At 51.3% G+C, this 25,420-nt stretch overlaps 1 protein-coding gene across 1 annotated transcript; it reads right to left on the bottom strand.

The window, feature by feature from the left end:
• Nucleotides 1-2,173: 2,173 nt before the first annotated feature.
• FOXI3 (forkhead box I3) lies at nucleotides 2,174-9,851 on the bottom strand (the record flags this gene model as incomplete). Its single annotated transcript, XM_080711739.1, has 2 exons — nucleotides 2,174-2,763; nucleotides 9,251-9,851. The coding sequence occupies 2 exons, from the start codon at nucleotides 9,849-9,851 to the stop codon at nucleotides 2,174-2,176; spliced, it is 1,191 nt and encodes a 396-aa protein (XP_080567865.1).
• Between the last annotated feature and the right edge of the window lie 15,569 nt (nucleotides 9,852-25,420).

Here is a 25,420-nt window from a genome sequence, read left to right on the forward strand (position 1 = left end):
AAAGAATAAAAAAATAGGGCTGGGGGTGTAGCTCGGAGGTAGAATGCCCTGGGTTCCATCCCCAGTACCGCAAACAAAAACAAAGCAAAACAAAACAAAAAACAACTATGATTAGCCGGGCATGGTGGCGCACTTGTCGCCCCAGCACTCAGGAGGCCGAGACTGGAGGATGGCGGTTCGTGGCCAGCCTCAGCTACTTAGTGAGGCCCTCTGCAACTTAGAACCTGTTTCAAAACAAAGAATAAAAAAATAGGGCAGGGGCCTGGTGGTGGCGAACGCTTGGGTGGCGGAGACAGGAGGATGGCGCAGGTTCGAAGCCAGCCTTGCTGGCTTTAGAGACCCTGTTTCCAAATAAAATATAAAATAGGTCTGGGAGTGTAGCCCAGAGGTAGAAGGCTCCTGGGTTCAACATCCCCAGTACCAAAAAAAAAAAAAAAAAAAAAAAAAAAAAAAAAAAGGGCTGGGGGCATAGCTTGAAGGCAGAATACCAGAGTTCAATTCAAAACAAAACAAAAACTGTGATTCGCCAGGCACGTGGTGCATGTTTGTAATCCTAAGTACCCTTAGGAGGCTGAGACCGGAGGAGGTTTGAGGACAGCCTAGGTAAGTCAGTGAGGCTATTAAAAATAAAATCCATGAGCTGGGCGTGGTGGCGCATGCTTGTAATCCCAGCATTTGGGAGGCTGAAACTGGAGGATCGCAGTTTGCGGACAGCCTCAGCTACTAAGTGAGGCCCTCTGCAACTCAGTGAGACCCTGTTTCCAAATAAAGAATAAAAATAGGGCAGGGGGTGTGGCTCGGAGGTCAAATGCCCCTGGGTTCCACCCCCAGTACCGAGGGGGAAAAAAAAAAAAAATTCCAGCTGGGGTGTAACTCAGAGGTAGCACGCCCCTGGGTTTAATTCCTAGCCCCCCCCCACACACCTGCATTTTTTGCTTTGCAACAGGGTCTCACTAGGTCCATGAGTTTCACTACTTGCTGAGGCTGTCTTTAAACATGCCATCCTCCTGTCTCCTAGGTACTGGGATTACAAGTGTGCGCCACCACACCCAGCTTTAAAAAAAATCTACGCTTAATACAATTTTAACAATACTTGGGTAGGAAGTAAAATACCCAGGTCTCCAGCTAAAAGGGACAGGATGCCAGGCTAAGATCGCCACCTAGGATCTGAAGGCCTGCGCTTCTGGCGCTCGGGACCTCTACGGCGACCACTACTCCAACCTGAGTCTTCGGGGGAGCCTCGTTCCTAGCTTCTGAGCACTGCGGTCTCTCTAGAGGCTGCCGGTGTCTGAGACCTGGAAGGTGGGGCGGGCACTGGCTGCCGGGCTCGTTTCCTGGCCGTGTGACCCTGGCAAGCCCCCCCACATCTCAGAATCCCACCTTCCTCCCGTGGAAGCCGGGGGGGGGGGGGTCCTGCCACCTCCGACCATGAGCCGAGTTGCCAACCGTTGGAACGACCCCCGTGGCACAGAGCTTGCCAAGGGTACCAGCAGGCACCACGCGGAGGTGACCCGTGAACCGGATGCAGCTCTGGGACTTGGGGTGTTTCCTAGTGTGTTCTCACAAAAACTTTAACCAGAGGCGACAGGATATTGGAGGTTTCCTATTAAAAAAAATAATAAAAAAGATTATTTGGCTTTTCCAGAAAAATCAGGCCAGGCCAGGCATGAGGGCACCTTCCTGTAATCCTGGTACTTGGGAGGCTGAGAGAGGGTCTCAAGTTCGAGGCCAGCCTCGGTAACTTAGCGAGACCCTGTTTCAAAATGAAAAGATGAGAAGGGCTGGGGGGTGTCGCTCCTTGGTAGAGCGCCCTGGGGCTCAACCCCCCAAAAAAGGGGGCTCAGGATGCTGCCACCAGCAGCTGCTCAGAGCAGCCCCACCACGGGCTTTGTCTTCTCGCCCAGTAATGTCCCTGGCTTTGGTTTCCAGCTGTCTGGACACGTCTGAGCTTGCCAGCTGGGAGCCGGTGACAGAAAGGACAGAGTGCGAGGCTCACAAGCTGCCCAGGAACAGGGCCAGGCGATTCCTGTCTCAAGGCCCGAGTCCTGAGACCCCAGGTAAAGCTTGCTGGGGTGTGAGCATGTCCCCCGTCCGGTGACTCAAGCGCAGAGCCCCTCGGAACCTGCCCTGGACCGCAGCCCGGGTGCGTCTGGGAGTCCGAGCCGCGGCCAGGCTACACCTCGGAGCCCTCGCGGGGGTAGACCAGGCCGTTGACCATGCTGAAGTTGTAGAAAGGGCCGCCGAAGGGGCCGCCCTGGCCGCCGCTGGCGCTGCCCGGGAACGGGCCGTAGTAGGAGGTGCGCTGGCCGCCGCTGCCCGGGCCGGCGCTCAGCTGCAAGGTGTCTGGCGAGGCCTCCGGGATGGGGGTGGTCGGGAAGGTGCTGCTGGGGGGCAGGGGGGCCCCCTGCACCCCTAGATGGCGGCTGCTGGGGGCGGCTCGCTGGGGGCCCCCGCTGCCACTCAGGGTGCCCAGGCTGCTGAAGAAGGCGCTCAGGCAGGGCGCGGAGCTGAGCACCCCGGGCCCCGGGGAGGACGCAGTACTCTTGGTGCCCTCGGGGGACCCGGGAGACAGGGGCTGCCGCAGCAGGCCAGAGGGGCCGTCCGCGTCGGGCTTCCCGGCGGCCCCCGTCGAGGACAGCCCCTCATCCGCCTTGGACGGCCCCGCGGCCGCGGCCTCGGAGCGGCGCTTCCTCTTCCTGCGGAAGTTCCCGTTGTCGAACATCTTCTCACAGTTGGGGTCCAGAGTCCAGTAATTGCCTTTCCCTGCGAGAGAAAGCGAGTCAGAGACGGAGCTGTCCGCGCCCGTCCGCCGCAGCTCAGCCCGCGCCCGCCGCCCCGCGGTGTCCCCCTGTATATGTGTGCCCACGATAGAGCTCAGTTTATAAATTAGGCTGGCGTGGTGGTGCACGCTTGTCATCCCATTGCTTGGGAGGTCAAGGCAGGGGGATCGCAGGTTCACGGCCAGCCTCAGCAATCTTGTGGGGTCTTCTGCAATGTAATGAGACCCTGTTCCAAAATAAAAAATGAAATCGGGCTGGGAGTGTAGCTCTGAGGGAGAATGCCCCTGGGTTCATTTCTCAATACCAGCACCACCACAACAAAATTATCAATTAAGCATAGGAAGAGATTAATAATCATCGCTAGTAAACGAGATTATAAACTGGGCGTGGTGGCACATGTTTGGAATCCCAGCATTCGGGAGGCTGAGACAGGAGGATCACAGTTCGCAGTCAGCCTCGGCTACTTAGTGAGGCCCTTTGCAATTCAGTGAGACCCTGTTTCCAAATAAAGAATAAAAAATAGGGCTGGGGTTGTCGCTCAGAGGTAGAATGTCCTGGGTTCCATCCCTAGTACCACAAATAAATAAAAACTAAATGAGGGTTGGGGTGACGCGTGGCGGTAGGACTCCCCTAGGCTCAATCACCAGTGTGCTCACCAGTGTGTTGTGTGACACACACAAAGAAATCTAGTATCTACCTCCTCCCTCCAGAGTCTGCGGCCGCCCGCCTTCCTGCCTTCCAATCAGTACTAGGACCCAGGGGCATTCTACCTCCAAGCCACACCCCAGCCCAATTGTATTTATTTGGAAACTTGATCTTACTAGTGTTCAGAGCCTCACTAACTTGCCCAGGCTGGCTTTGAACCTGGGATCCTCCTGCATCAGCCTTCTAAGTACTGGGATTAACAAGCATGCACTGCCACCCGGCCTACTTTATTTTCTTATTTTGAAACAGGGTCTCACTAAATTGCAGAGAGTCTTACTTTATTTTGAAACTGGGTCTCACTGAGTTGCAGAGGGCCTCACTAAGTAGCTGAGGCTGGCCTTGAACCACGACCTCCGGTCTTAGCCTCCCGAATGCGTGCGCCACCACGCCCGGCTCCTATTTCTTATTCTTTATTTTGAAACCGGGTCTCACTGAGTTGCAGAGGGCCTCACTAAGTAGCTGAGGCTGGCCGTGAACCTGTGATCCTCCTGTCTCAGCCTCCAGAATTTGGGGATTGCCACTGTGCGCCACCATGCTCAGCTTCCCAGTATTTATTATAATTATTATTCTTCTAAAACTGAACAACCCACCCTTGAAAAAAATATCCCCCTGCAAAAAGGCACATAATAAAGAATTGCTCAGTGCGGTGGTGCACGCCTGTGGTCCCAGTCCTTGGGAGGCTGAGACAGGAGGATTGAAGGTTCTCTGCCAACTTAAGCAACTTAACAAGGTTCCCCACAACTCAGCAAGACCTTGTAGCAAAATATACAAAGGGCTGGGGTTTATCTTTAGAGGTAGATCCCCCGGGTTCAATCCCCAGCAACCCCCAACACAAAGATAAATTATTACTGAGCACCAATTAAGTGTTAACAACTCCAACTCGTTGGATGACTATTTATTCATTTGTTTATTTATTTTTGGTGGTACTGGGGATGGAACCCTTCTGCCTCCAGGCTACACCCCCAGACCTATTTTATATTTTTTATTTGGAAACAGGGTCTCTTAAGCCAGCGAGGGGCTTCGAACCTGCGTGATCCTCCTGTCTCCGCCTCCCAAGCGCGGGGATTACAAGCGTGCGCCACCAGGCCTGGCAGATGACATATATTTAGAGTAAAAAAAAAAAAAAAAAAACTCTGGGGCCAGGCGTGGTGATGCACGCTTGTAATCCCAGCATTCAGGAGACTGACACTGGAGGATCGCGGTTCGTGGCCAGCCTCAGCTACTTGGTGAGGCCCTCTGCAACTTAGTGAGACCCTTTTTCAAAACAAAGAATAAAAAAATAGGGCAGGGGCCAGGCGGTGGCGCACGCTTGTAATCCCCGCACTTGGGAGCCAGAGACAGGAGGATCGGGCAGGTTCGAAGCCAGCCTCGCTGGTTTGAGAGACCCTGTTTCCAAATAAAATATAAAATAGGTCTGGGAGTGTAGCCCGGAGGTAGAAGGGTTCCATCTCCAGTACCACAAAACAAACAACAACAACAACAAAAAACCCCACAACTCTGGGAATCCATGTCCACTGCTACCGTGGGCAGGACTTGTCCCTTCAATACTTTCAAGCTTTTGTCCACTAGACAGGGACATTAATGCGTAGAGTGCCTGTTTTCTGCTTAGAAAATTTCCCTTGCTATCCCCAACCAAGGGAGGAAAGAACTGTCACCTTGGGAACTTCTCACCCAACAGCCTAATTAACTTCTGGCAAAAAAATAGAAAGAAAAAAAAAAAGGAACATTTGATGTGTGAAAGAACTATTAAGCCTGATGTGGTGGCACAGGCCTGCAGCCCCAGTACTTGGGAGGCCGAGGCACGAGGGTCGCAAGTTCATTGTTTGTACCAAACAAACAAAGCTTTGGTATTTAGCCTACAGTGAGAGCCTTCCGTGGAGAACCTCGGTGACTCCTTATCCTTCTATGGAGACACACACTGCTACTGCCCCAGTGTTCAGATGCGGAAACTAAGGCGCAGGTTGGTTAATAACTTGTTTTACTCCAAGTTATCACACAACATTGGCATCAAGAACCAGCATGTAAGCAGGCTGGCTCCAGACTTGGCATTCTTGTCTTTTTGCAGTACTGGAGACTGAACCCAGGGGCAGTCTGCCTCTGAGCTACACCCTCAGCCCTATTTTATTTTTACTTTGAAACGGGGTCTTGCTAGGTTGATGAGAGTCTCACTGCTTGCCGAAGCTGTCCTCAAGCCTGCCATACTCCTGCCTCAGCCTTCCGAGTACTGGGATTCCAAGTGTGCACCACATCAAGTCTGGTTATAAGTATCACTTAGATAATCTTACCTATGCTTGTCTAGATACGTCTATTGAGCCTTTTTTGGGGGGTTACTGGGGATGAAGCCCAAGGGTATTCTATCTTTGAGCTATGCCTCCAGCCCCATTTTATTCTTTATTACTCAGCCCTCTTTTTTATTCTTTATTTTGAAACAGGGTTTTACTGAGTTGCAGAGGGCCTCAGTAAGTAGGCTAGGCTGCCCGCAAACAGTGATCCTCCTGTCTTGGCCTCCCAAGTACTGGGATTACAGGTGTGCGCCACCACCCCCGGCTTTATATTGAGCCTTTTTTTTTCTTTTGGTGGTACTGGGGTTCCTGGAAGCCCTTCTACCTCCGGGCTACACTCCCAGACCTATTTTTATATTGAAACAGGGTCTCTTAAGCCAGCAAGACTGGCTTTGAACCTGCATGATCCTCCTGTCTCCGCCTCCCAAGCTTGGGGATTATAAGCGTGCGCCACAACACCCTGCTATATTGAGCCATTTTGATACAGTTATATTATTATTGTTTCTATTAGGTGCTGAGGGTGGAACCCAGGGCCTCACAATTGCTGACAAGTAATTTACCACTGAGCCCAAAATAGCTGTTTTGTATTGTTTTTGCAGTACCCATAGCTTTGATAAGACACTATCCATAGCTTTGAACTTTTAGCATGAAGTTCAGAGGAGTTCATATGAAACTGACATGATAATCTTGGGTGGCCCAGAAGTTGAATGAGGAAGATGAATCTTCTAGAACTGTAGGCCCTGTCCAACAGAGTAACCACTAGCACACAGTGGCCACTGGGCACGTGAAATGTGGCCAGTCCAAACTGAGATGTGAGCCCGGAGTGGTGTCGCACGCTTGTAATCCCAGCATTCGGGAGGCTGAGACTGGAGGATTGTGGTCAGCCTCAGCTACTTAGCCAGGCCCTCTGCAACTCAGTGAGACCCGGTTTCAAAATAAAGAATAAAAAGTAGGGCAGGGGGTATAGCTCGGAGGTCAAATACCCCTGGGTTTCATTCCCAGACCAGCTCCCCCCCCAAAAAAAAATTGAGATGTGGCATAAAATGCAGGATTTTGAAGACTTCTGACCAACAAAATAATAGAAAAGAATCTCATTAGTACCTTTTATATTTGTTATGTGCTGAAACAACATTTTGGTTACTTTAAAAATAATATCAATCCCAGCATAATGGTGCATGTCTGTAATCTCAGTATTTGGGCGTCTGAGACTGAAGGGTTGCAGGTTCAAGAGTCGCTTTAGCAATTAGCATGGCTCTCAGTAACCTAGTAAGATTCTGTTTAAAAAAAAAAAAAATTGAAGTTGGGCGTGGTGGCCCACACCTGTAATCACAGTACTCTGGAGGCTGAGACAGGAGGATTGCAGGTTTGCAGTCAGCCCCAGCTACTTAGTGAGACCCTGTTTCAAAATAAAGAATAAAATAGGGCTGGGGGTGCAGCTCAGAGGTAGAATGCCCCTGGGTTCATTCTGCAGGGGCTTGGGGAAGCTGGGCATGTGGTGCACTCTTGTAATCCCAGCACTTGGAAGGTTGAGATGGGATTATAGTTTCAAGGACAATCTCAGTAAGTAGTGAGATTCGCAAGATCCTGTTTCCAAACAGAACAAATTAAAAGAGGGCTGGGGGTATAGCTTGGATGTAGAACACCCCTAGGTTCGATTCCTAGCTACACATAAAAAAGTTAAAAATATCGTGTTGGTTGTAGTGACACGCGCCTCTAATCCCAGTACTAGGAGGATCACAGATTGCATGCTCACCTCAGCACCTTAGCGACCCTGTTTTAAAACAAAAATAAAGGGCTGGGGGAATAGAATAACTCTGAGGTTAACACCCCTGGGTTCAATCCCCAGCACCGCTCAAAAACAAAAACCTCCAGTTTCCCTGCCCGCTCAAAAAAACAAACAAAAACAAACAAACAAACAAAAAACCCACAATATTAAGCCAGGCATGGTGGTTCACGCTTGCAAATCTCAGTACTAGGGAGACTGAAACAGGAGGATCACCGGTTTGTGGGCAGCTTCCACAATTTAGTGAGACCCTGTTGCAAAATAAAGCAATAAAATAGGGTTGGGTGTAGCTCAAAGGGTAGTACCATCCCCAGTACCACATACACAGGAAAATAATAAATCCCTGTCTCTGAAAAAAAAAAAAAAGTCACTAGTGTTTTTAACTTTTGAATGTGGTTACTAGAAAAAAAATTTAGAATCACACCCACGGCTGGCACTGCTCTAGAATGACCCAGGGGGCTGGTGGGGCTGCTCGCAGCTGCGGGAGGCCTGGGATCACCCTCAGCCCCACTCGGACAAACAAACGCAGGCCGGCCTCAGGGACGGGCTCCGCCTATTTACAGGACTTCCACCAACCCCTGGGCCCGGGCGGGGTGTGCTCGGAAAGGCTTTTCTCTCCTCCTTCCTCCACCCAATTCCCTCACCTTCCCTAGGCCGGGCTGCTTTGGAAAACCTCCAGTGTCCCGCTCCTACGCGCCTTCTCTCTCCTGCCGCCCTCCACCGGCCGGGCAACAGCCTTGCCAACACCGGGACGCCCCCTCCTCTCTCCACGGGCCACCAGGCTTAGCGAGAAGGAACCGGCCCGGACCTCGTTTCTAAACCACCGTTTCTAAACCACCCGGTTAAGGACCCGCTACGTCCTCCGGCCCCGGGGCCTCCGCGGTCCAGCCCCGCCTCTCCAGGGTGCACAGGACCCGTTACTAAGGATGCAGGGAGGGCCTTGGGAGCCCGCCGGCGAGGAAGCCGCGATGCGCAGCCCGCCGGCCGCTTCCCTGGGGGGCAAGGCATCCCGGGCTCACCCTCTCGACACCTTCTGAGAGTTCGGGGGCGGGATGTTTTGTTTTGTTTTGGTGCTGGCGATGGAAGCCAGGGGTATTCTATCTCTGAGTTACCCAGCCGCCTCTCTATTTTGAAATACGGTCTCACTGAGTTGCGGAAGGCCTCCCTAAGTGGCCGGGGCCGGCGTGCGCCCCCGCGCCCGGCTTCCCCGCGTTCTCACTCCGTACCCACGTCGCGGTCGCTAAGCGACCCTTGGGATGCCCAGGTGAACACGGTCGGGGATGCCCTCCGGATGGAGGATCCAGACTCTGCGCGGCCTGTGCGTGCCGACCCTTGGGATGCCCAGGTGAACACGGTCGGGGATGCCCTCCGGATGGAGGATCCAGACTCTGCCCGGCCTGTGCGTGCCGACCCTTGGGATGCCCAGGTGAACGCGGTCCGGGATGCCCTCCGGATGGAGGATCCAGACTCTGCGCGGCCTGTGCGTGCCGACCCTTGGGATGCCCAGGTGAACGCGGTCCGGGATGCCCTCCGGATGGAGGATCCAGACTCTGCGCGGCCTGTGCGTGCCGACCCTTGGGATGCCCAGGTGAACGCGGTCCGGGATGCCCTCCGGATGGAGGATCCAGACTCTGCGCGGCCTGTGCGTGCGGGGCCGCGAGGGGCGCGCTGGGCTCGGGGACCCCCCCCCCCCCGCTCACCGGGGTCGTCCTCGTCGCGCGGCACCTTCTTGAAGCAGTCGTTGAGCGACAGGTTGTGGCGGATGGAGTTCTGCCAGCCGGCCTTGCTGCGCTGGTAGAAGGGGAAGCTGTCGGCCACGAACTGGTAGATGTGGCTGAGCGTGAGCTTGCGCTCGGGCGCGCTCTGGATGGCCATGGCGATGAGCGCCGAGTACGAGTAGGGCGGCCGCACCATCTTCATGAGGTCCTCGCGGCTGGCCATGGACAGCCAGCCCAGCTCCCCGGGCGCGGGCGCGGGCGCGGCGGGCGCGGGCGGCGGCAGGAAGGGCGCGGGCGCGGCGGGCGGCGGCGGCGGGGCGCCCAGGTACGCGGGGCCGCCCGCGCCGGGCGCGTTCAGCCACAGGTAGGGGTTGGCGGGCGGCGGCGCGGCGTAGTCGGCCAGCGCGTAGGGCGCGCGGGCGGCGGGGGGCGCCCCGGGGGCGGCGGGGGGCGGCAGGCCGGGCTGCGCGTAGGCGCCCGCGTTGTCGCCGCAGTACAGGGCCATGTCGCCCGCCGTGGGCGGCTGCGGCGCGGCCGCGGCCAGGGGCGAGCGGGGCTGGCCTCGCCGCCCGGGCGAGAGCATCCCTTTGGGGACGGGGCGGCGGGTGCGCTCGGCGCGCGGCGGCGGCTCGGGCAGGTGCGGGCGGAGCCCGGGCGGCCTTTTATACCGGGAGGCCACGCCCACCGCCAGGCCACGCCCCGGCCACGCCCCCGGCCGCCGGCGCCGCCAGGTTTAAGGTGAAAAGCGCCACCCACCGCGGCGCGCGCGCCCCGGCCTCCCGCCGGAGCCAGGAGGACCCTTAAGACGGGAAGAGAAGCCCCACGTCGCGCCTTTTCTAATTAGCGAGAAAAGAGGCCCCGAGTTAGTGAATTCGGGGCGGCCGGCGAGGCCACCGGCTCAGCTTGGATTTTTTTTTACCCCGAGCTCTAAGCCTCTCTATTCGCGGTCGGGCCTCCCGGGACCCGGTCGCGGACGGCCAAGCACCAGGCGGTGGGCGGCCGCTCCGGGCGGGCGGGCGGGGGAGCCGGCCGCGGTGGCCTCCCCGGCGCTGGGCGCCCAGCTGTTCCGAGCGGGGAAGCACGTGTTCGTTTTGTGCGGACTTTGGGCGTGATTTCGTTTTCTTTCAAAAGTGCACATTTTCAAAGGCGTTTAAGTAAGTGGCTTCGGAACTGGCACTTTGAAGCCGAGCTTTTAAATTTGTAACGACTTCAATTCTGAAAGAAGTCTCATTTAGAGAAAACAGTCTCATCCAACTGTGCCATATGACGTGCGCTCCGTTCTTCTGAATTTTCACGTGCGGTACCGTGCCCAGAAACAAACTAACGAAAGTACTGCGCGACCCCAAAGGGCCGCACGGCCGCCGTTCATCGGCTCGAGACAAGAACCAGGAGGTCGTCTCCTCCACCGCGCAGCGTAACCCCACGCGCGACGGGTCTGAGCGGTGTCTCCTTTAAGAGTGGAAAGAGGAAGGGAACATTTTTGACTATCCAATTGCCGACTGATGGTTCCAAATATTTAATAATTCAGAGCCCCTCCCCCCCACACACCGGGGTATTATTAACTTACTTTCTTTTTCTTGTGTTTATTTTTGGTTTTGTGGTACTGGGAATGGAACCCAGGAGGCTTTTCTACCTCTGGGCTATATACTCCCATTATCTATTTTTATACTTTATTTGGAAACAGGGTCTCACTTAGTTGCTGAGAGCCTCACTAAGTAGCTGAGGCTGGCTTCGAACCCGTGCGATCCACCTGTCTCAGCCTCCCAAGCCCAGCTGATATTAACTTTCTTGATGCTAGTTATGTGCTCACCTCTCAATATGAAATACAGAGATAACGTAGCAGATTGGATGCCTGCTCTGTAATCTCACTTCAAATGGAACTATTCATGTTTTCTGGAACCAGGAAAGAATTACGGTCTCCTCTAGAACACATCCCCCCCCCCCAATCTTCTAGAAAATACTCTAGAAAGGATTATGTTTGTCTTAATAAAATAGAATTTTGGCTTAGGGACCTAAATGTTTTCTTAATTTAGGTAAACATGGCATGTGGGTCTTTTTTTCTCTCTCTTTTTAATTCTTTCTTGTTCTTTCTTCTTCAATGGCCTGAAACAAAATTGTTGGGTTTGGTTTTGACATTTCTCCTGTTAATTTAATAGGGACAATCATGGCGCAGGCAATTGGAAAGTAAATTTTAATGTTATAATGCCCACGTTTCATATTTGTTCTTAAATATAAAGGTCTAATCTAGAAAAAGTCTGGAAAAAAAAAAGTTGGGAGCCTAGGTGGTAGTAAATTATAAAAACTTTGAAGCCATTTTCCCTCGAGTAATTGATGTTTTTAAGAATATAATGCCTTCCTTTATCTTACCTAGCAAATTGCTTACCCATATACACTTGGAAGTTTGGCGGGTTTTCTTCAGAGTCTAATTCTTAACCCAGCAGCTCCAAATTATTCTGAACGAGAGGCAGATTGGAGAGAACGGCTTATGGCTTTGAGGAAAGGTCCTACCTAGCAGGGCTGTTTTGTACCCTAACTCGACTTTTACCTCCTGCGCGTCTGTTTTATTTAAAAGGACAGAGACACCTAGCGGCCCTTCTCCTCTATGACAACACACTCTGAAAGACACCCCCTATAGGGAATTGGAAGTTACATTTCTTTATTTTGAAACACACTTTAATTATATAGTTTTTTGTTGTTGTTGTTGTTGTTGTTGTTGTTGTTGTTGTTGTTTGGGTTTTTTTGGTGTGTGGTACTGTGGGTGGAACCCAGGGGCTTTTCTATCTCTGGTCTATATTCCCAGACCTATTTTATACTTTATTTGGAAACAGGGTCTCACTAAGTTGCTGAGAGCCTCACTAAGTAGCTGAGGCTGACTCTGAACCTGAGCAGTCCTCCTGTTTCAGCCTCCCAATTATAAGCCTGTGCCATCACGCCCAGCCTTAATCACTATTTTAAAAAGTTTTTAAATGAAGCCAGGCTTGTAATCCCAGTAGTCTTTTTTTTTTTTTTTTTTCAGTACTGGAGATGGAACCCAGGGGCATTCTATGTCTGAGCTCCCAACCTTATTTTTATTTTATTTTGAAACAAGGTCTCACTGAGTTGCAAAGAGCCTCGCTAAGTAGCTGAGGCTGTATGGGAACCTCACGTCTCAGCCTCCTGAATGCTGGGATTACAAGCATGTGTCACCACACCCGGCTTTTATATGTTTCCTTACTGGAAACTAAAACATTTTGGGAAATCATACAACCCAAAGAAAATAACTCATTTTTCTTATAGGTTTTTTTTTTTTTTTTCCCCCAATACTGAGGACAGAACCCAGGGGCGTTTGACCTCTGAGCTACACCCCCAGCCCTATTTTTTATCCTTTATTTTGAAACAGGGTCTCACTGAGTTGCAAAGGGCCTCACTAAGTAACACCTAGCTACTAATTTTTATCAAATAAGTATTTGTTTCTCAAGAAGTCATCTGGAAGCCGGGCGTGGTGGTGCACATTTGTAATCCCAGCATTCGGGAGGCTGAGACAGGAGGATCGCGGTTCGCGGACAGCCTCAGCTACTCAGTGAGGCCCTCTGCAACTTAGTGAGACCCTGTTTCAAAATAAAGAATAAAAAATAGGGCAGGGGGTGTAGCTCGGAGGACAAATGCCCCTGGGTTCCATCCCCAAACCCACACACACACAAAAAGAAGTCATCTGAAATAATCTTTAGGATCTTTTTCGCATTTCATTGAAGATGGTATCCCAAACTGGGTGTCTTGGTGCGCGCATCCTCGTGATCCCAGTACCTGGGAGGCTGAGACCAGAGGACTGCAGGTTTGAGGCAAAGAGACCTTGCTTCCAAATTAAAAAATAAAAATAAAAAATAGGGTAGGGCATTTAGCTCATAGGTAGAATTTTCTGGGTTCAACCCCAATTGGGGCAGGAGTTTGGGGAGAGAGAAAGTAGAAACTTCAGCCCTGGCTTCAGGCAAAGGACTCATTCCACATGACCCAGGGGGACCAAGGACGGAGAGCCCAGGTTACCCTTGCCCAGGCCTCTGGTCCCAAGGTCGCTTTATCAGGCCTGGGGAAAACTTCTATAAGCTTGCTTTTCAGGTAAAGATATGCTAATGTGCAAATCCTCACATAATCATGCATGTGATTTCTGTGAAGATAAACATTTTCTTCTCCAAAGACTTAATTCTTCTCCTATCTTGAAGGGACAGATGTGGAGCTGGAGAGGGAAGTAGCCAGTGGCCACATCAGTGAAGACATACACTGGCCACACCCCTACACCCCCAGCCCTTTTTATTTTTATGTATGTATGTATGTATGTATGTATGTATGTATGTATGTATATTTATTTATTTTTGTGGGTTTGGGGATGAAACCCAGGGGCATTTGACCTTTGAGTTACACCCCCTACCCTATTTTTTTATTCTTTATTTTTGAAACAGGGTCTCACTAAGTTGCAGAGGGCCTCACTAAGTAGCTGAGGCTGTCCGTGAACCACGATCCTCCTGTCTCAGCCTCTCGAATGCTGGGATGACAAGTGCGCGCCACCACACCTGGCTTATATTTATTTATTTATTTATTTATTTTTATTTATTTTTGCGGGTTTGGGGATGAAACCCAGGGGCATTTGACCTCTGAGCTGCACCCCCAGCCCTATTTTTTATTCTTTACTTTAAAACAAGGTTTCACTGAGTTGTGGAGGTTCTCACTAAGTAGCTGAGGCTGTCCTCAGACCGCATCCTCCAGTCTCAGCCTCCCGAATGCTGGGATTGCAAGCGTGCGCCACCACGCCCGGCTCCTTTTTATTTTTTATTTTGAAACAGGGCCTTCCTAAAAGACCCAAAGCAGCCCTGTCAAGCCCCACTTTGGTTTGTGTGGTCCAAGCAGCACATCAAGAACCACTTGCCTCCGTCTGCTCGATAGCCAGCAGTTCACCTAAAGCCAGAGTCCTCGCCCAGCTGCGCTCGCTGCCATTGGCTGGTTTACATCACCTCGCCTCCCTTCTGTTGGAAATCTTTGCATAAACGGGGCAGGGTAGCACACACTTGTTATCCAGTGCTTGGGAGGCTGAGACAGGAGGATCACGGTTCGCCGACAGCCTCAGCTACTTAGTGAGGTCTTCAGCAACTTAGTGAGACTCTGTTTCAAAATAAAGAATAAAAAATAAGGCAGGGGGTGTAGCTCAGAGGTCAAATGCCCCTGGGTTCTATCGTTCTATCCCTAGTACCAAAAAGATAAAAAAAAAGTTGGGCTTTCGCCAAGCTGGAGGCCCCTCCATCAGTCATCAGCCCGGCCAGGAGCTGGGTCCCCGATAGCCATCCCTCTTCCCCATGACGCTCCACTAACCGGGCCTCTAAGAACCATAAATAAAGACCATCGGGAGTGGCTTCCCTATCTGACCCTTCACCTGAAATAAAAATAAAGCCGGGAGAGGCCAGCCCTCCTCCCACCCCTTCATGAGCTCTTTCTCTTACCCGTTGACAGGTGCCTGCCAGAGTTCGCCGTGGCCTTTGATTTAGGAGTAATGGCATCTCCACACTTAGCAGAGGTCTGCCTGTCATCCTTTCTGCAGCCTAAGTCAATTTACATGGTAACCCGAGAGCCCCTTCCTGCCGCAGACGATGTGGGTGTCTAGTAACACGGACTGGGACCGCCGCACACCCTCGCTTCCAGCCATGGAGCCCAGGATCGCACTGCCGAGCTCCCCAAGCACACAGGAATTCCCCACATACAAGGGAAGCGGGATCCCCACACAGAGGCTTGCCAAGCTCCGTAATATCTCAACACGTGTGTGTGTGTGTGTGTGTGTGTGTGTGTGTGTGTGTGTGTGCGCGCGCGCCTGGAGCTGGAATCCAGGGACATCCTACCTCTGAGCTACGTCCTCTGCCCTATTATTTATTATTTATTTTGAAACAGGGTCTCGCCGAATTGCAGAGGGCCTAAGTAGCTGAGGCTGTCCTTGAGCCGCCATCCTCCTGTCTCAGATTCCCTAATTCTGCGATTTCAAGCGTGCACCACCACATGAGACTTTCCCAGGCTTTTAAATACTGGTGGCAGCCGGGCGTGGTGGCACACGCTTGTGATCCCAGCATTTGGGAGGCTGAGACAGAAGGATTGTGGTTTGAAGACAGCCTCAGCTACTACTTTGTGAGGTCCTTTGCAACTCAGTGAGACCCTGTTTCAAAATAAAGAATAAGAAATAGGTCTGGGGATGTAGCTTGGAGATACAATGCCCCTGGGTTCCATCCCCAGTACTGCAAAATAAATAAATAAATAAATAAATAAATAAATAAATAAATAAATAAATAAATACTGGTGGCCAAGGGTGTAGTTTACTGATTCAAGGTCCTCCTAAAGGTGCCTTCACCCTAATTCCAAAATGGTAGGTATATTAGCTACCTCGGGAAAGGGGGTTTTGCTGAGGAATTAAATTAAGGATTTTGCAGTGGGAGGTTATCCTGGATTAGCCCGAGGCCATGTAATCATCAGGGTCTTTATTTTTAAATTTTTTTTAGTGGTACTGGGGGTGGAACCCAGGGGCTTTCTACCTCCAAGCTATACTCCCAGACCTATTTTTTATATTTTATTTGGAAACAGGGTCTCACTAAATTGGTGAGAGCCTCACTAAGTAGCTGAGGCTTGGCTCGAACCTGTGCGATCCTCCTGTCTCAGCCTCCCAAGCTTGGGGATTGCGCTACCACGCCCGGCTATCACCAGGGTCTTTTTTTTTTTTTTTTTTTTTTTGGTGGTACTGGAGTTCCTGGAAATCCTTCTACCTCCGGGCTACACTCCCAGACCTATTTTTATACTTTTTAATTTGGAAACAAGGTCTCTTGAGCCAGAGTGGCTGGCTTCGAACCTGTGCCTGCGCGATCCTACTGTCTCCGCCTCCCAAGCACGGGGATTACAAGGGTGCGCCACCACACCCAGCTCACCAGGGTCTTTAAAAGAGGAAGGCAGGAAGGTCACAGTCAGAAAAAGCTGTGAAGCCTGAGATAGTGATGATGTGCCAGGGTGCTGGGATTTTTTTTGGTTGGTGCTGGGGATTGAACCCAGGGGAATTCTACCTCCAAGTGACACCCCAAACCTTTTTTTTTTGGCAGTACTGGGGATGAAACCCAGGGGCATTCTATTTCTGAGCTGTACTCCCAGCCCTATTTTTTTATTCTTTATTTGGAAACAGGGTCTCACTGAGTTGCAAAGGGCCTCACAAGTAGCTTGGAGCCTGGCCTTGAATCTGCAATTCTCCTGTTTCAGCCTCCCAAGTACTAGGATTACAAGTGTGGGCTGCCGTACCCATAACCACTCCCACTTTCTTTTCTGATTTCTTCTCCTTCTTGGATTGAACACAGGTATGTTCTACCTCTGAGCTATACTCCAGCCCTATTTTAAATTTTACTTTTTTTTTTTTTTTTTTTTGCGGGTTTTGGGATGGAACCCAGGGACATGAAACCTCTGAGCTACACCCCCTGCCCTATTTTTTATTCTTTATTTTGGAACAGGGTCTCACTGAGTTGCAAAAGATCTCACTAAGTAGCTAAGGCTGTCCACGACCCGCTATCCTCCAGTCTCAGCCTCCCAAAAACTGGAATTACAAGCGTGCATCACCACGCCCAGGCCCAGCTTATTCTTTATTTTGAAACATTTTCACCAAGTAATGCTGGGCGTGGTGGGGCACACTTGTATTCCCTGGGTTTAGGAGGCGGAGACAGGAGGATCGCACAGGTTCGAAGCCAGCCTCAGCCACTTAGTGAGGCTCTCAGCAACTTAGTGAAACCCTGTTTACAAATAAATTATAAAATAGGTCTGGAAGTATAGCCCAGATGTAGAAAAGCCCCTAGGTTCTACCCCCCCCCCAGTACCACCAAAAAAAATTTTTAATTTAAAAGTTAAAAAAATTAAAAAAAATAAAGAATAAAAACTAGGGCAGGGGGTGTAGCTCGGAGGTCCAGTGCCCCTGGGTTCCCCAGACCCACACACACACACACACACAAAAATAGGGCTGGGAGTGTAGCTTGGAGGTAGAATGCCCCTGGGAGCCTCGCTAAGTAGCTGAGGCTGTCTTCCAACCTGCGATCCTCCTGTCTCAGCCTTCCGAGTGCTGCGGGATTACGAGTGTGCGCCACCACGCCCGGACACAATACTTCTGATGCTGATAGACTTTTACTTTTTCCAATTAGGTCATTAATTTCATGCCGGGCGTGGTGGGCGCGCTTGTCATCCCAGCATTCGGGAGGCTGAGACAGGAGAATCGTGGTTCAAGAACAGCCTCAGCTACTTAGTGAGGCCCTCTGCAACTCAGCGAGACTCTGTTTTAAAATAAAGAATAAGCCGGGCGTGGTGGCGCACGCTTGTAATCCCAGCATTCGGGAGGCTGAGACCTGGAGGATCGCGGTTCGCGGACAGCCTCAGCTACTTAGTGAGGCCCTCTGCAACTCAGTGAGACCCGGTTTCAAAATAAAGAATAAAAAATAGGGCAGGGGGTGTAGCTCGGAGATTGAATGCCCCTGGGTTCCATCCCCAGACCTGCAAAAAATAAAAAGAAAGAAAGAAGGAAAGAAAGAAGAAAGAAAGAAAGAAAGAAAGAAAGAAAGAAAGAAAGAAAGAAAGAAAGATGTCAGCAAGAGGAGACTTGGCGGGCTGGTGGCCGATGAGACCAGGGGAAGTGGGAGACTGCTCAGTTTATAGTCCAGGTTTTTATGTTCAACAGCGAGACCCGGTTTCACCCCAGGTCTCGTAGGAGCAGGACAGAGATGATAGTTTGCATCGTGCAGCAATTGCAGCCAACATTTGATTTATTTTTTAAATCCTGCTGAGGTTTCTAGACCATTTCGCCAAGGTGGGCAGCGACCCCTGTGCAGACGGAGCTACGAGAAGATGGATCACCTGAGAAGACAAGGGTTTGTTTGTCCACAAACACCCCGGCCCTCGCCCCTCGGTGATGGAGGAGGAGGCCTTGCAGGGTCTCCGCCAGCCCCGCCCTGGGCGCTGCTCCTCGGTCCCTGCGGCTCCGGAAAGGACTCTAGGGCGCAACTGCTTCAAGGTATCGCTGAGCCTTGCGCAGGGGCCCGCACCTGTAGTCCCAGGACTTGAGAGGCGGAGACAGGATTGCAAGTTGGAAGCCAACCTTAGCAATTTAGCAATACTGTGTTTGAAAATAAAAAAATTTTTAAAAGGCTGCGGAGCCCGGCGTGGCGGCGCACGCTTGTGATCCCAGCATTCGGGAGGCTGAACCGCGGATCGCGGTTCGCGGCCAGCCTCAGCTACTTAGTGAGGTCCTCTGCAACTCAGTGAGACCCGGTTTCAAAATAAAGAATAAAAAACAGGGCTGGGGGTGTAGCTGGGAGGTAGAAAGCCCCTGGGTTCCACCCCCAGTACCACCAAAAAAACAAAACAAAACAAAGCAAAAAACAAATCAATCCTTAGTATAAAAAAAAATAGTGTCAGAGAATTGCTAAGAATTATTCCTTCCTTCCTCCCTCCCTTCCTTCCTCCCGTCCTTCCTTCCTCCCTTCTTTCCTTCCTCCCTTCCTCCCTCCCTTCCTTCCTCCCTCCCTTCTTTCCTTCCTTCCTTCCTTCCTCCCTTCCTCCCTTCCTCCCTTCCTCCCCCCTTCTTTCCTTCCTTCCTCCCTTCCTTCCTTCCTCCCTCCCTCCCTTCCTCCCTCCCTTCCTTCCTTCCTCCCTCCCTCCCTCCCTCCCTCCCTTCTTTCCTTCCTCCCTTCCTTCCTCCCTCCCTCCCTCCCTCCCTTCTTTCCTTCCTCCCTTCCTTCCTCCCTCCCTCCCTCCCTTCTTTCCTTCCTCCCTTCCTCCCTCCCTTCCTTCCTCCCTCCCTCCCTCCCTTCTTTCCTTCCTTCCTCCCTCCCTCCCTTCCTCCCTCCCTTCCTTCCTCCCTCCCTCCCTCCCTCCCTCCCTCCCTTCTTTCCTTCCTCCCTTCCTTCCTCCCTCCCTCCCTCCCTCCCTTCTTTCCTTCCTCCCTTCCTCCCTCCCTTCCTTCCTCCCTCCCTCCCTCCCTTCTTTCCTTCCTTCCTCCCTCCCTCCCTTCCTCCCTCCCTCCCTTCCTCCCTCCCTCCCTCCCTTCTTTCCTTCCTTCCTCCCTTCCTCCCTCCCTCCCTTCTTCCCTCCCTTCCTTCCTTCCTTCCTCCCTTCCTTCTTTAATAGTACTCTGGGAGTTGAACCCAGGGACGCTACCACTGAGCTACATCTCAGACCTTTTGCTTTGTTATTTTATTCTTATTTATTGTGCAGTACTGGGGATGGAACCCAGGGGCATTCTACCTCTGAGCTATACCCCCAGCCCTATTTTTTATTCTCTATTTTGAAACAGGGTCTTACTGAGTTGCAGAGGCCTCACTAAGTAGCTGAGGCTGTCTGCGAACTGTGACCTGCCTCAGCCTCCCAAATGCTGGGATGACAAGCGTGAGCACCACGCCCGGCCTTGCTCTCTTATTTTGAGAAAAGATCTAAATTGCTGAGGCTGCCTGCGTGGTGGGGCACGCTTGTAATCTCAGCATTTTGGAAGCTGAGACAGAAGGATCGCAGTTCGAGGACAACTTCAGCTACTTAGTGAGGCCCTTTGCAACTAGTGAGACCCTGTTTCAAAATAAAGAATAAATAAATAGGGCTGGGAGGTGTAGCTTGGAGGTAGAATGCCCCTGGGTTCCATCCCCAGTACTGCAAAAAATTAAATAAGTAAATAAATAAATTGCTGAGGCTGGCCTTAAACTTGCAATTTTCCTACGTTAGCCTACTAAGTCACTAATATTTCAGGCATGTGCTACTTGACCTAGTCCAAAAAATTGCTCTTAAAATAAGAGGAGAGGAGAGCCGGGCGTGGTGGCGCACGCTTATAATCCCAGCATTCAGGAGGCTGAGACCGGAAGATCGTGGTTCGCGGACAGCCTCAGCTACTTAGCGAGGCCCTCTGCAACTCAGTGAGACCCTGTTTCAAAATAAAGAATAAAAAATTGGGTAGAGGGTGTAGCTCGGGGGTCAAATGCCTATGGGTTCCACCCCCAGACCCGCAAAAAAATAAAAATAAAATAAAACAAGCGGACTCAGCCGGACGTGGTGGTGCACGCTTTTAATCCCAGCATTCGGGATGCTGAGGCAGGATTGCAGTTCGCGTGTGCGGAGAAGCACTGTGATATGGGGAACATGGATCTGGACGTCCTCAACCCGCTTCTGTTGAACCTGTCTTCTGGGATTTGCACAGTGCCTGGCACAAGGCCCTTTATTTATTTATTTTTAAATTTTTTTTAGTGATACTGGGGATGGAACCCAGGGATGTTCTACCTCCGGGGTGCACTCCCAGACCTATTTTTATATTTTATTTGGAAACAAGGTCTCTTAAGCCAGCTGAGGCTGGCTTCGAACCTGCGCGATCCTCCTGTCTCAGCCTCCCAAGCGCGGGGATGACAAGTGTGACCCACCATGCCCGGCCACAAGGTCCTTTAAAAACACCGCCACCGTGCATGGTGGCGCACGCCTGTTCTGGGGATGGAACCCAGGTTTGGGATTCTCAGGCAGGAGGATCAGGTTCTGATCTGGAAAACGAGGACAGCTGGACACCCACCTGTAATCCCAGGACTTGGGAGGCTTGAGAGGGGAGGAATGCAGGTTCAATGCTAGCCTCGCAATTCAGCAAGCCCCCCTGGCGATTTAGGGAGAAAACATTTTAAAGGGCTGGGGGTTAGAATGCCCCTGGGTTCCACCCCAGTATCCCTTTCCCCTCAAAAACTGTTGGGACTGAAATACTTTTGACTTAAATCAACAGGGGCGTTGAGGGAAGAATTCCGGGCTGGTCGGCTTCTCTCCCTTCTTGCTAAGTGCTTTGAAGTCAATGGAGCCTCGGGGCCTGCAGTTGGGACAGCTTTGGGAAGCCCAGAGAGAGAATTTCAAGTTTTATTGCAGTGCCTAGAGTCACCGAGGAAAACAAAAGGATACAGCTTTCGGGCCAAGTAGCTGGAACCATTTCCAGCTTCCCCTGGGCCTCCGCCCAAACTGCGGGACCACTCAGGACCTTTCTCCATCCCTGAGGTCCTGAGTGAGGAAGAAAGGAAGTGGGGATCCAGGGCTGAAAGGAACGCTGGGGCCTTAGTCAATATGGTTTTTTTGTTGTTGTTGTTACAGTATTGGGGATGGAACCCAAGGGCATTTTTCCTCCTACCTACTCCTCCAGTCTGATTTCTTTTTTTTTTTTTTTTTTTTTTTTTTGCGGATCTGGGGATGGAACCCAGGGGCATTTGACCTCTGAGCTACACCCCCTGCCCTATTTTTTTTTTTATTCTTTATTTTGAAACCAGGTCTCACTGAGTTGCAGAGGGCCTCCCTAAGTAGCTGAGGTTGGCTGCAAGCCTGTGATCCTCCTGTCTCAGCCTCCCAAATGCCGGGATTACAAACTTGTGCCACCCCGCCCGGCTAGTGAATATGATTTCCATTCTAGCTTTCAGTAGTGTCAAGATATTGTATTTCAATTCTGGTACCAAAAGATGGAAATCTCACTGCCTTGAGGCTGGGGATGTAGCGTTGCGGTAGATCAGAGGCCTGCTCTACACACAGCCCTGAGTGCAATCATCAGCACTGCAAAAGAGAGAGAAAAAAGAAAAGAAACATTCTACATTAAAAAACAACCACAGGCCGGGCGTGGTGGCGCACGCTTGTAATCCCCGCGCTTGGGAGGCAGAGACAGGAGGATCGCGCAGGTTCGAAGCCAGCCGCGTGTGCTGGCTTAGGAGACCCTGTTTCCAAATAAAAATGGGAAAATGGGAAGATGGGTCTGGGAATGTAGCCCGGAGGTAGAAGGGCTTCCAGGAACCCCAGTACCACCAAAAAAAAAAAAAAAAAAAAAAAAAAAAAAACACAACAAGCCAGGCACGGTGGCGCATGCTTGTAATCCCAGCATTTGGGAGGCTGAGACAGGAGGATTGCAGTTTGGTGCCAGCCTCAGCTACTTAGTGAGGCCCTCTGCAACTCAGTGAGACCCTGTTTCAAAATAAAGAATAAAAAATAGGGCTGGAGGTATAGCTCGGAGGTAGAATGCCCCTGGGTTCCATCCCCAGTACGAAAGAAAAAGCCAGGCATGGTGGCTCACGCTTGTAATCCCAGCATTTGGGAGGCTGAGACTGGAGGATCAAGGTTCACACAACTACTTAGAGAGGCCCTTTGCAACTCAGTGAGACCCTTTTTCAAAATAAAGAATAAAAAATAGGGCTGGGGGTGGAGCTTGGAGGTAGAATGCCCCTGGGTTCCATCCCCAGTACTGCAAAAAATAAATAAATTAAATAAAACCACCACAAAGCCCCCCTAAGCCTCCAGCTCGCCCCAGCCTTCTCACGTGTCCTGATGTTTACCGCGGGAGGCCTTCTTAGGAAGCATTAACTTTTGCGTTGAGCTTCTTAAAGTTTTGGGAAGGGCAGCTGAAGAAAGCCAGGCTATTTTCCTGAAGAAACATGGAGGGTAGATTTTCCCTGGAAAGGAAGTGAGAGGAACTGTCTGGGGGAAAACAAACACTTGACACTTCAAGGTGGACTGAAATTTCCCCCCTGCCCAGCCCCTCTTCTCCCACGACCCCAAGGGCCGGGGCGCACCTCAGCCGCTCTGATCAAAGGGCACGGTGACTTCTCACACAGCCCGGCCTTTAATTGTCTCCTCGGGTAGCCGGCGGTCTCTCCCCTCCTCTGGCAGTTGTTTGGTACCCTGGCTTTTATTGTCCGGACAGGTAGGTTTAGGTTACCTGACACAGCAACAGTGAACCCTTGGTAGAAACTCTTGGAGCCAGGTGTGGTGGCTCACGCTTGGAATCCTAGTACTTGGGAGGCTGAGACAGGAGGGTCGCAGGTTTGCAGCCAGCCTCAGCTACTTGGTACCTTTTTTTTTTTTTTTTTTGGTACTAGGGATTGAAGAGATTGGACCCAGGGGCATTCTACCTCTGAGCTATATACCCCTAGCCCTATTTTTTATTCCTTATTTTGAACTGTGTTTCAGTAAGTTGCAGAGGGCCTTACTAAGTAGCTCATTAAGGTCAGACAGCAGAAGAGACACACATCTCTCTCCAGGGGGCTGTCACTATCCTCCTGGGTCCTTATTAGATGGAAAGTCCTGCGCGCCTGCCACTGACCCTGAGCGCCCCAGGTCCCGCCACATTCAACGTGGAGAGGGTGGAGCTCTGTGGTAGAACGGGCCCAAGGTCTCGGCCTCGGTCCTCAGCACCAAATACCAAAGGTACCTGGAGTGATGGAGAGGGAGGGGCGGACTAGCAGACACAGAAATACACGGATGATGTCTGTGAGCTGAGCCGGGCGTGGTGGGCACGCTTGTAATCCCAGTCCTTCGGGAGGCTGAGACAGGAGGATCGTAGGTTCATGGCCAGCCTCAGCAATTTGCGAGGCCTTCCACAAATTAGTGAGACTCTGTTTCGAAATAAAGAATAAAAAATAAGGCTGGGGGTGTAGCTCATAGATAAAATGCTCCTAGGTTTCATCCCAGGTACTGCAAAAAACAAAACAAACAAAGATTTTTGTGAGTTGAGCATGGTGGTACACCCTTGTAATCCAGTACTAGGAGGCTAACACCGGAAGACTACAAGTTGAAGGCTGGCCTCAACAATTTACCAAGACCCTCAGCAACTTAGCGAGACCTCGTTTCAAATAGTAGCATAACAGAATAAAGAAGCTGGGCACGGTGGTATGCACTCGTAATTCCCAGCACTTGGAGGCTGGGACAGGAGGATCGCAGGTCTAGGGCAGCAGCAGCAATTTAGGGAGAACTTATTTCAAAATGAAAACTAAAATAGGGCTGGGGCATAGCTCAGAGGTAGAATGCCCCATGCGTTCCGTCTCCAGTACCAAAATAACTAAATAGAAATGAAAAGAGAAGAACTACAAATAGGAAATCTTTGGGAGCTGAAGACAAATTTTAAGTGTATATATAGCTATTTAATAAATCCCTGATAATAAGATGGATCAACAAAGGGCATGTGTCCCTGAAAATTGTCTTGAAGTATTCTTCACATTATTATTATTATTTTTTTTTTTCCTGCGGGCCTGGGGATGGAACCCAGAAGCATTTGACCTCCAAGCTACACCCCCAGTCCTATTTTTTATTCTTTATTTTGAAACAGGGTCTCACTGAGTTGCAAAGGGCCTCACTACTTGCTAAGGTTGTCCTCAAACTGCGATCCTCCTGTCTCAGCCTCCCGAATGCTGGGATGACAAGCGTGCGCCACCACGCCCGGCTGTCTTCACCTTATTCCTACTGTTTCTGGCGTTATATCTGAGGTTGCTGGAATAAACACTGAGGAACCCATTTTCTAAAACCAACCTTTAAGCCGGGGTGGTGGTGTGCACCTGTAACCTCAGCACTTGGGAGGCTGAGACAGGAGGATCGCAGGGTGGAGGACAGCCCCAGCAGGTAGAGAGAGATGGTCATCAACCTTGCCCCTGTTTCAAAATAAAAATAAAAATAGGGCTGGGAGGGTGTGTTGCCGGCAGGTAGAATGCCCCTGGGCTCCATGCCCAGTGCCACACCCGTGTACACAAACAGAATTTATTTCTACTTGATTTCTGTACCAGTGTACTGGGATAGCTCTTGGGTCATGGCTTGAAAAATACTTTGTGTGCAGTCGGGCGTGGTGGCGCACACTTGTCATCCCCGCGCTTGGGAGGCTGAAACAGGTGCAGGTTCGAAGCCAGCCTCAGCTGGCTTAAGAGACCCTGTTTCCAAATAAAATATAAAATAGGTTTGGGAGTGTAGCCGGGAGGTGGAAGGCCTCTGGGTTCCATCCCCAGTACCACCAAAAAAACAAAAAAAAAAACAAAAAAAAAAACAACTTTGTGTGCAAAGATACAATCAGACTTAATGGGCTCCTGAAAGACACGCCCCTGGGCGAGACAGCGGCCAGGACTTCCAGCTCTTGTCCCCAAACCTCAGGGCAGGAAGGAATCTGCTTGGAGCCGCCTAACAATGCTGCCCCGCCTCCCCACCAGCCGGGGTGCTGAGGTGGGTGTTAGCCTGGGCCCGGCAGGGCTCTTGGTGGCCGCGGCCACCTCCTGCCTGGGCTCCCGGCTGACCCCGGGTGACCGCAGGTCTGTCATCGGCCGGCTGCGGGAGGCGCGGCTCTCCGCACCTGGCTCGGGGTGATGGCACGGATGGAGATTTTCACCC

Source organism: Muscardinus avellanarius, assembly GCF_963383645.1.
Source record: "Muscardinus avellanarius genome assembly, chromosome: 15".
In the NCBI taxonomy this organism is placed as follows: Eukaryota; Metazoa; Chordata; class Mammalia; order Rodentia; family Gliridae; genus Muscardinus; species Muscardinus avellanarius.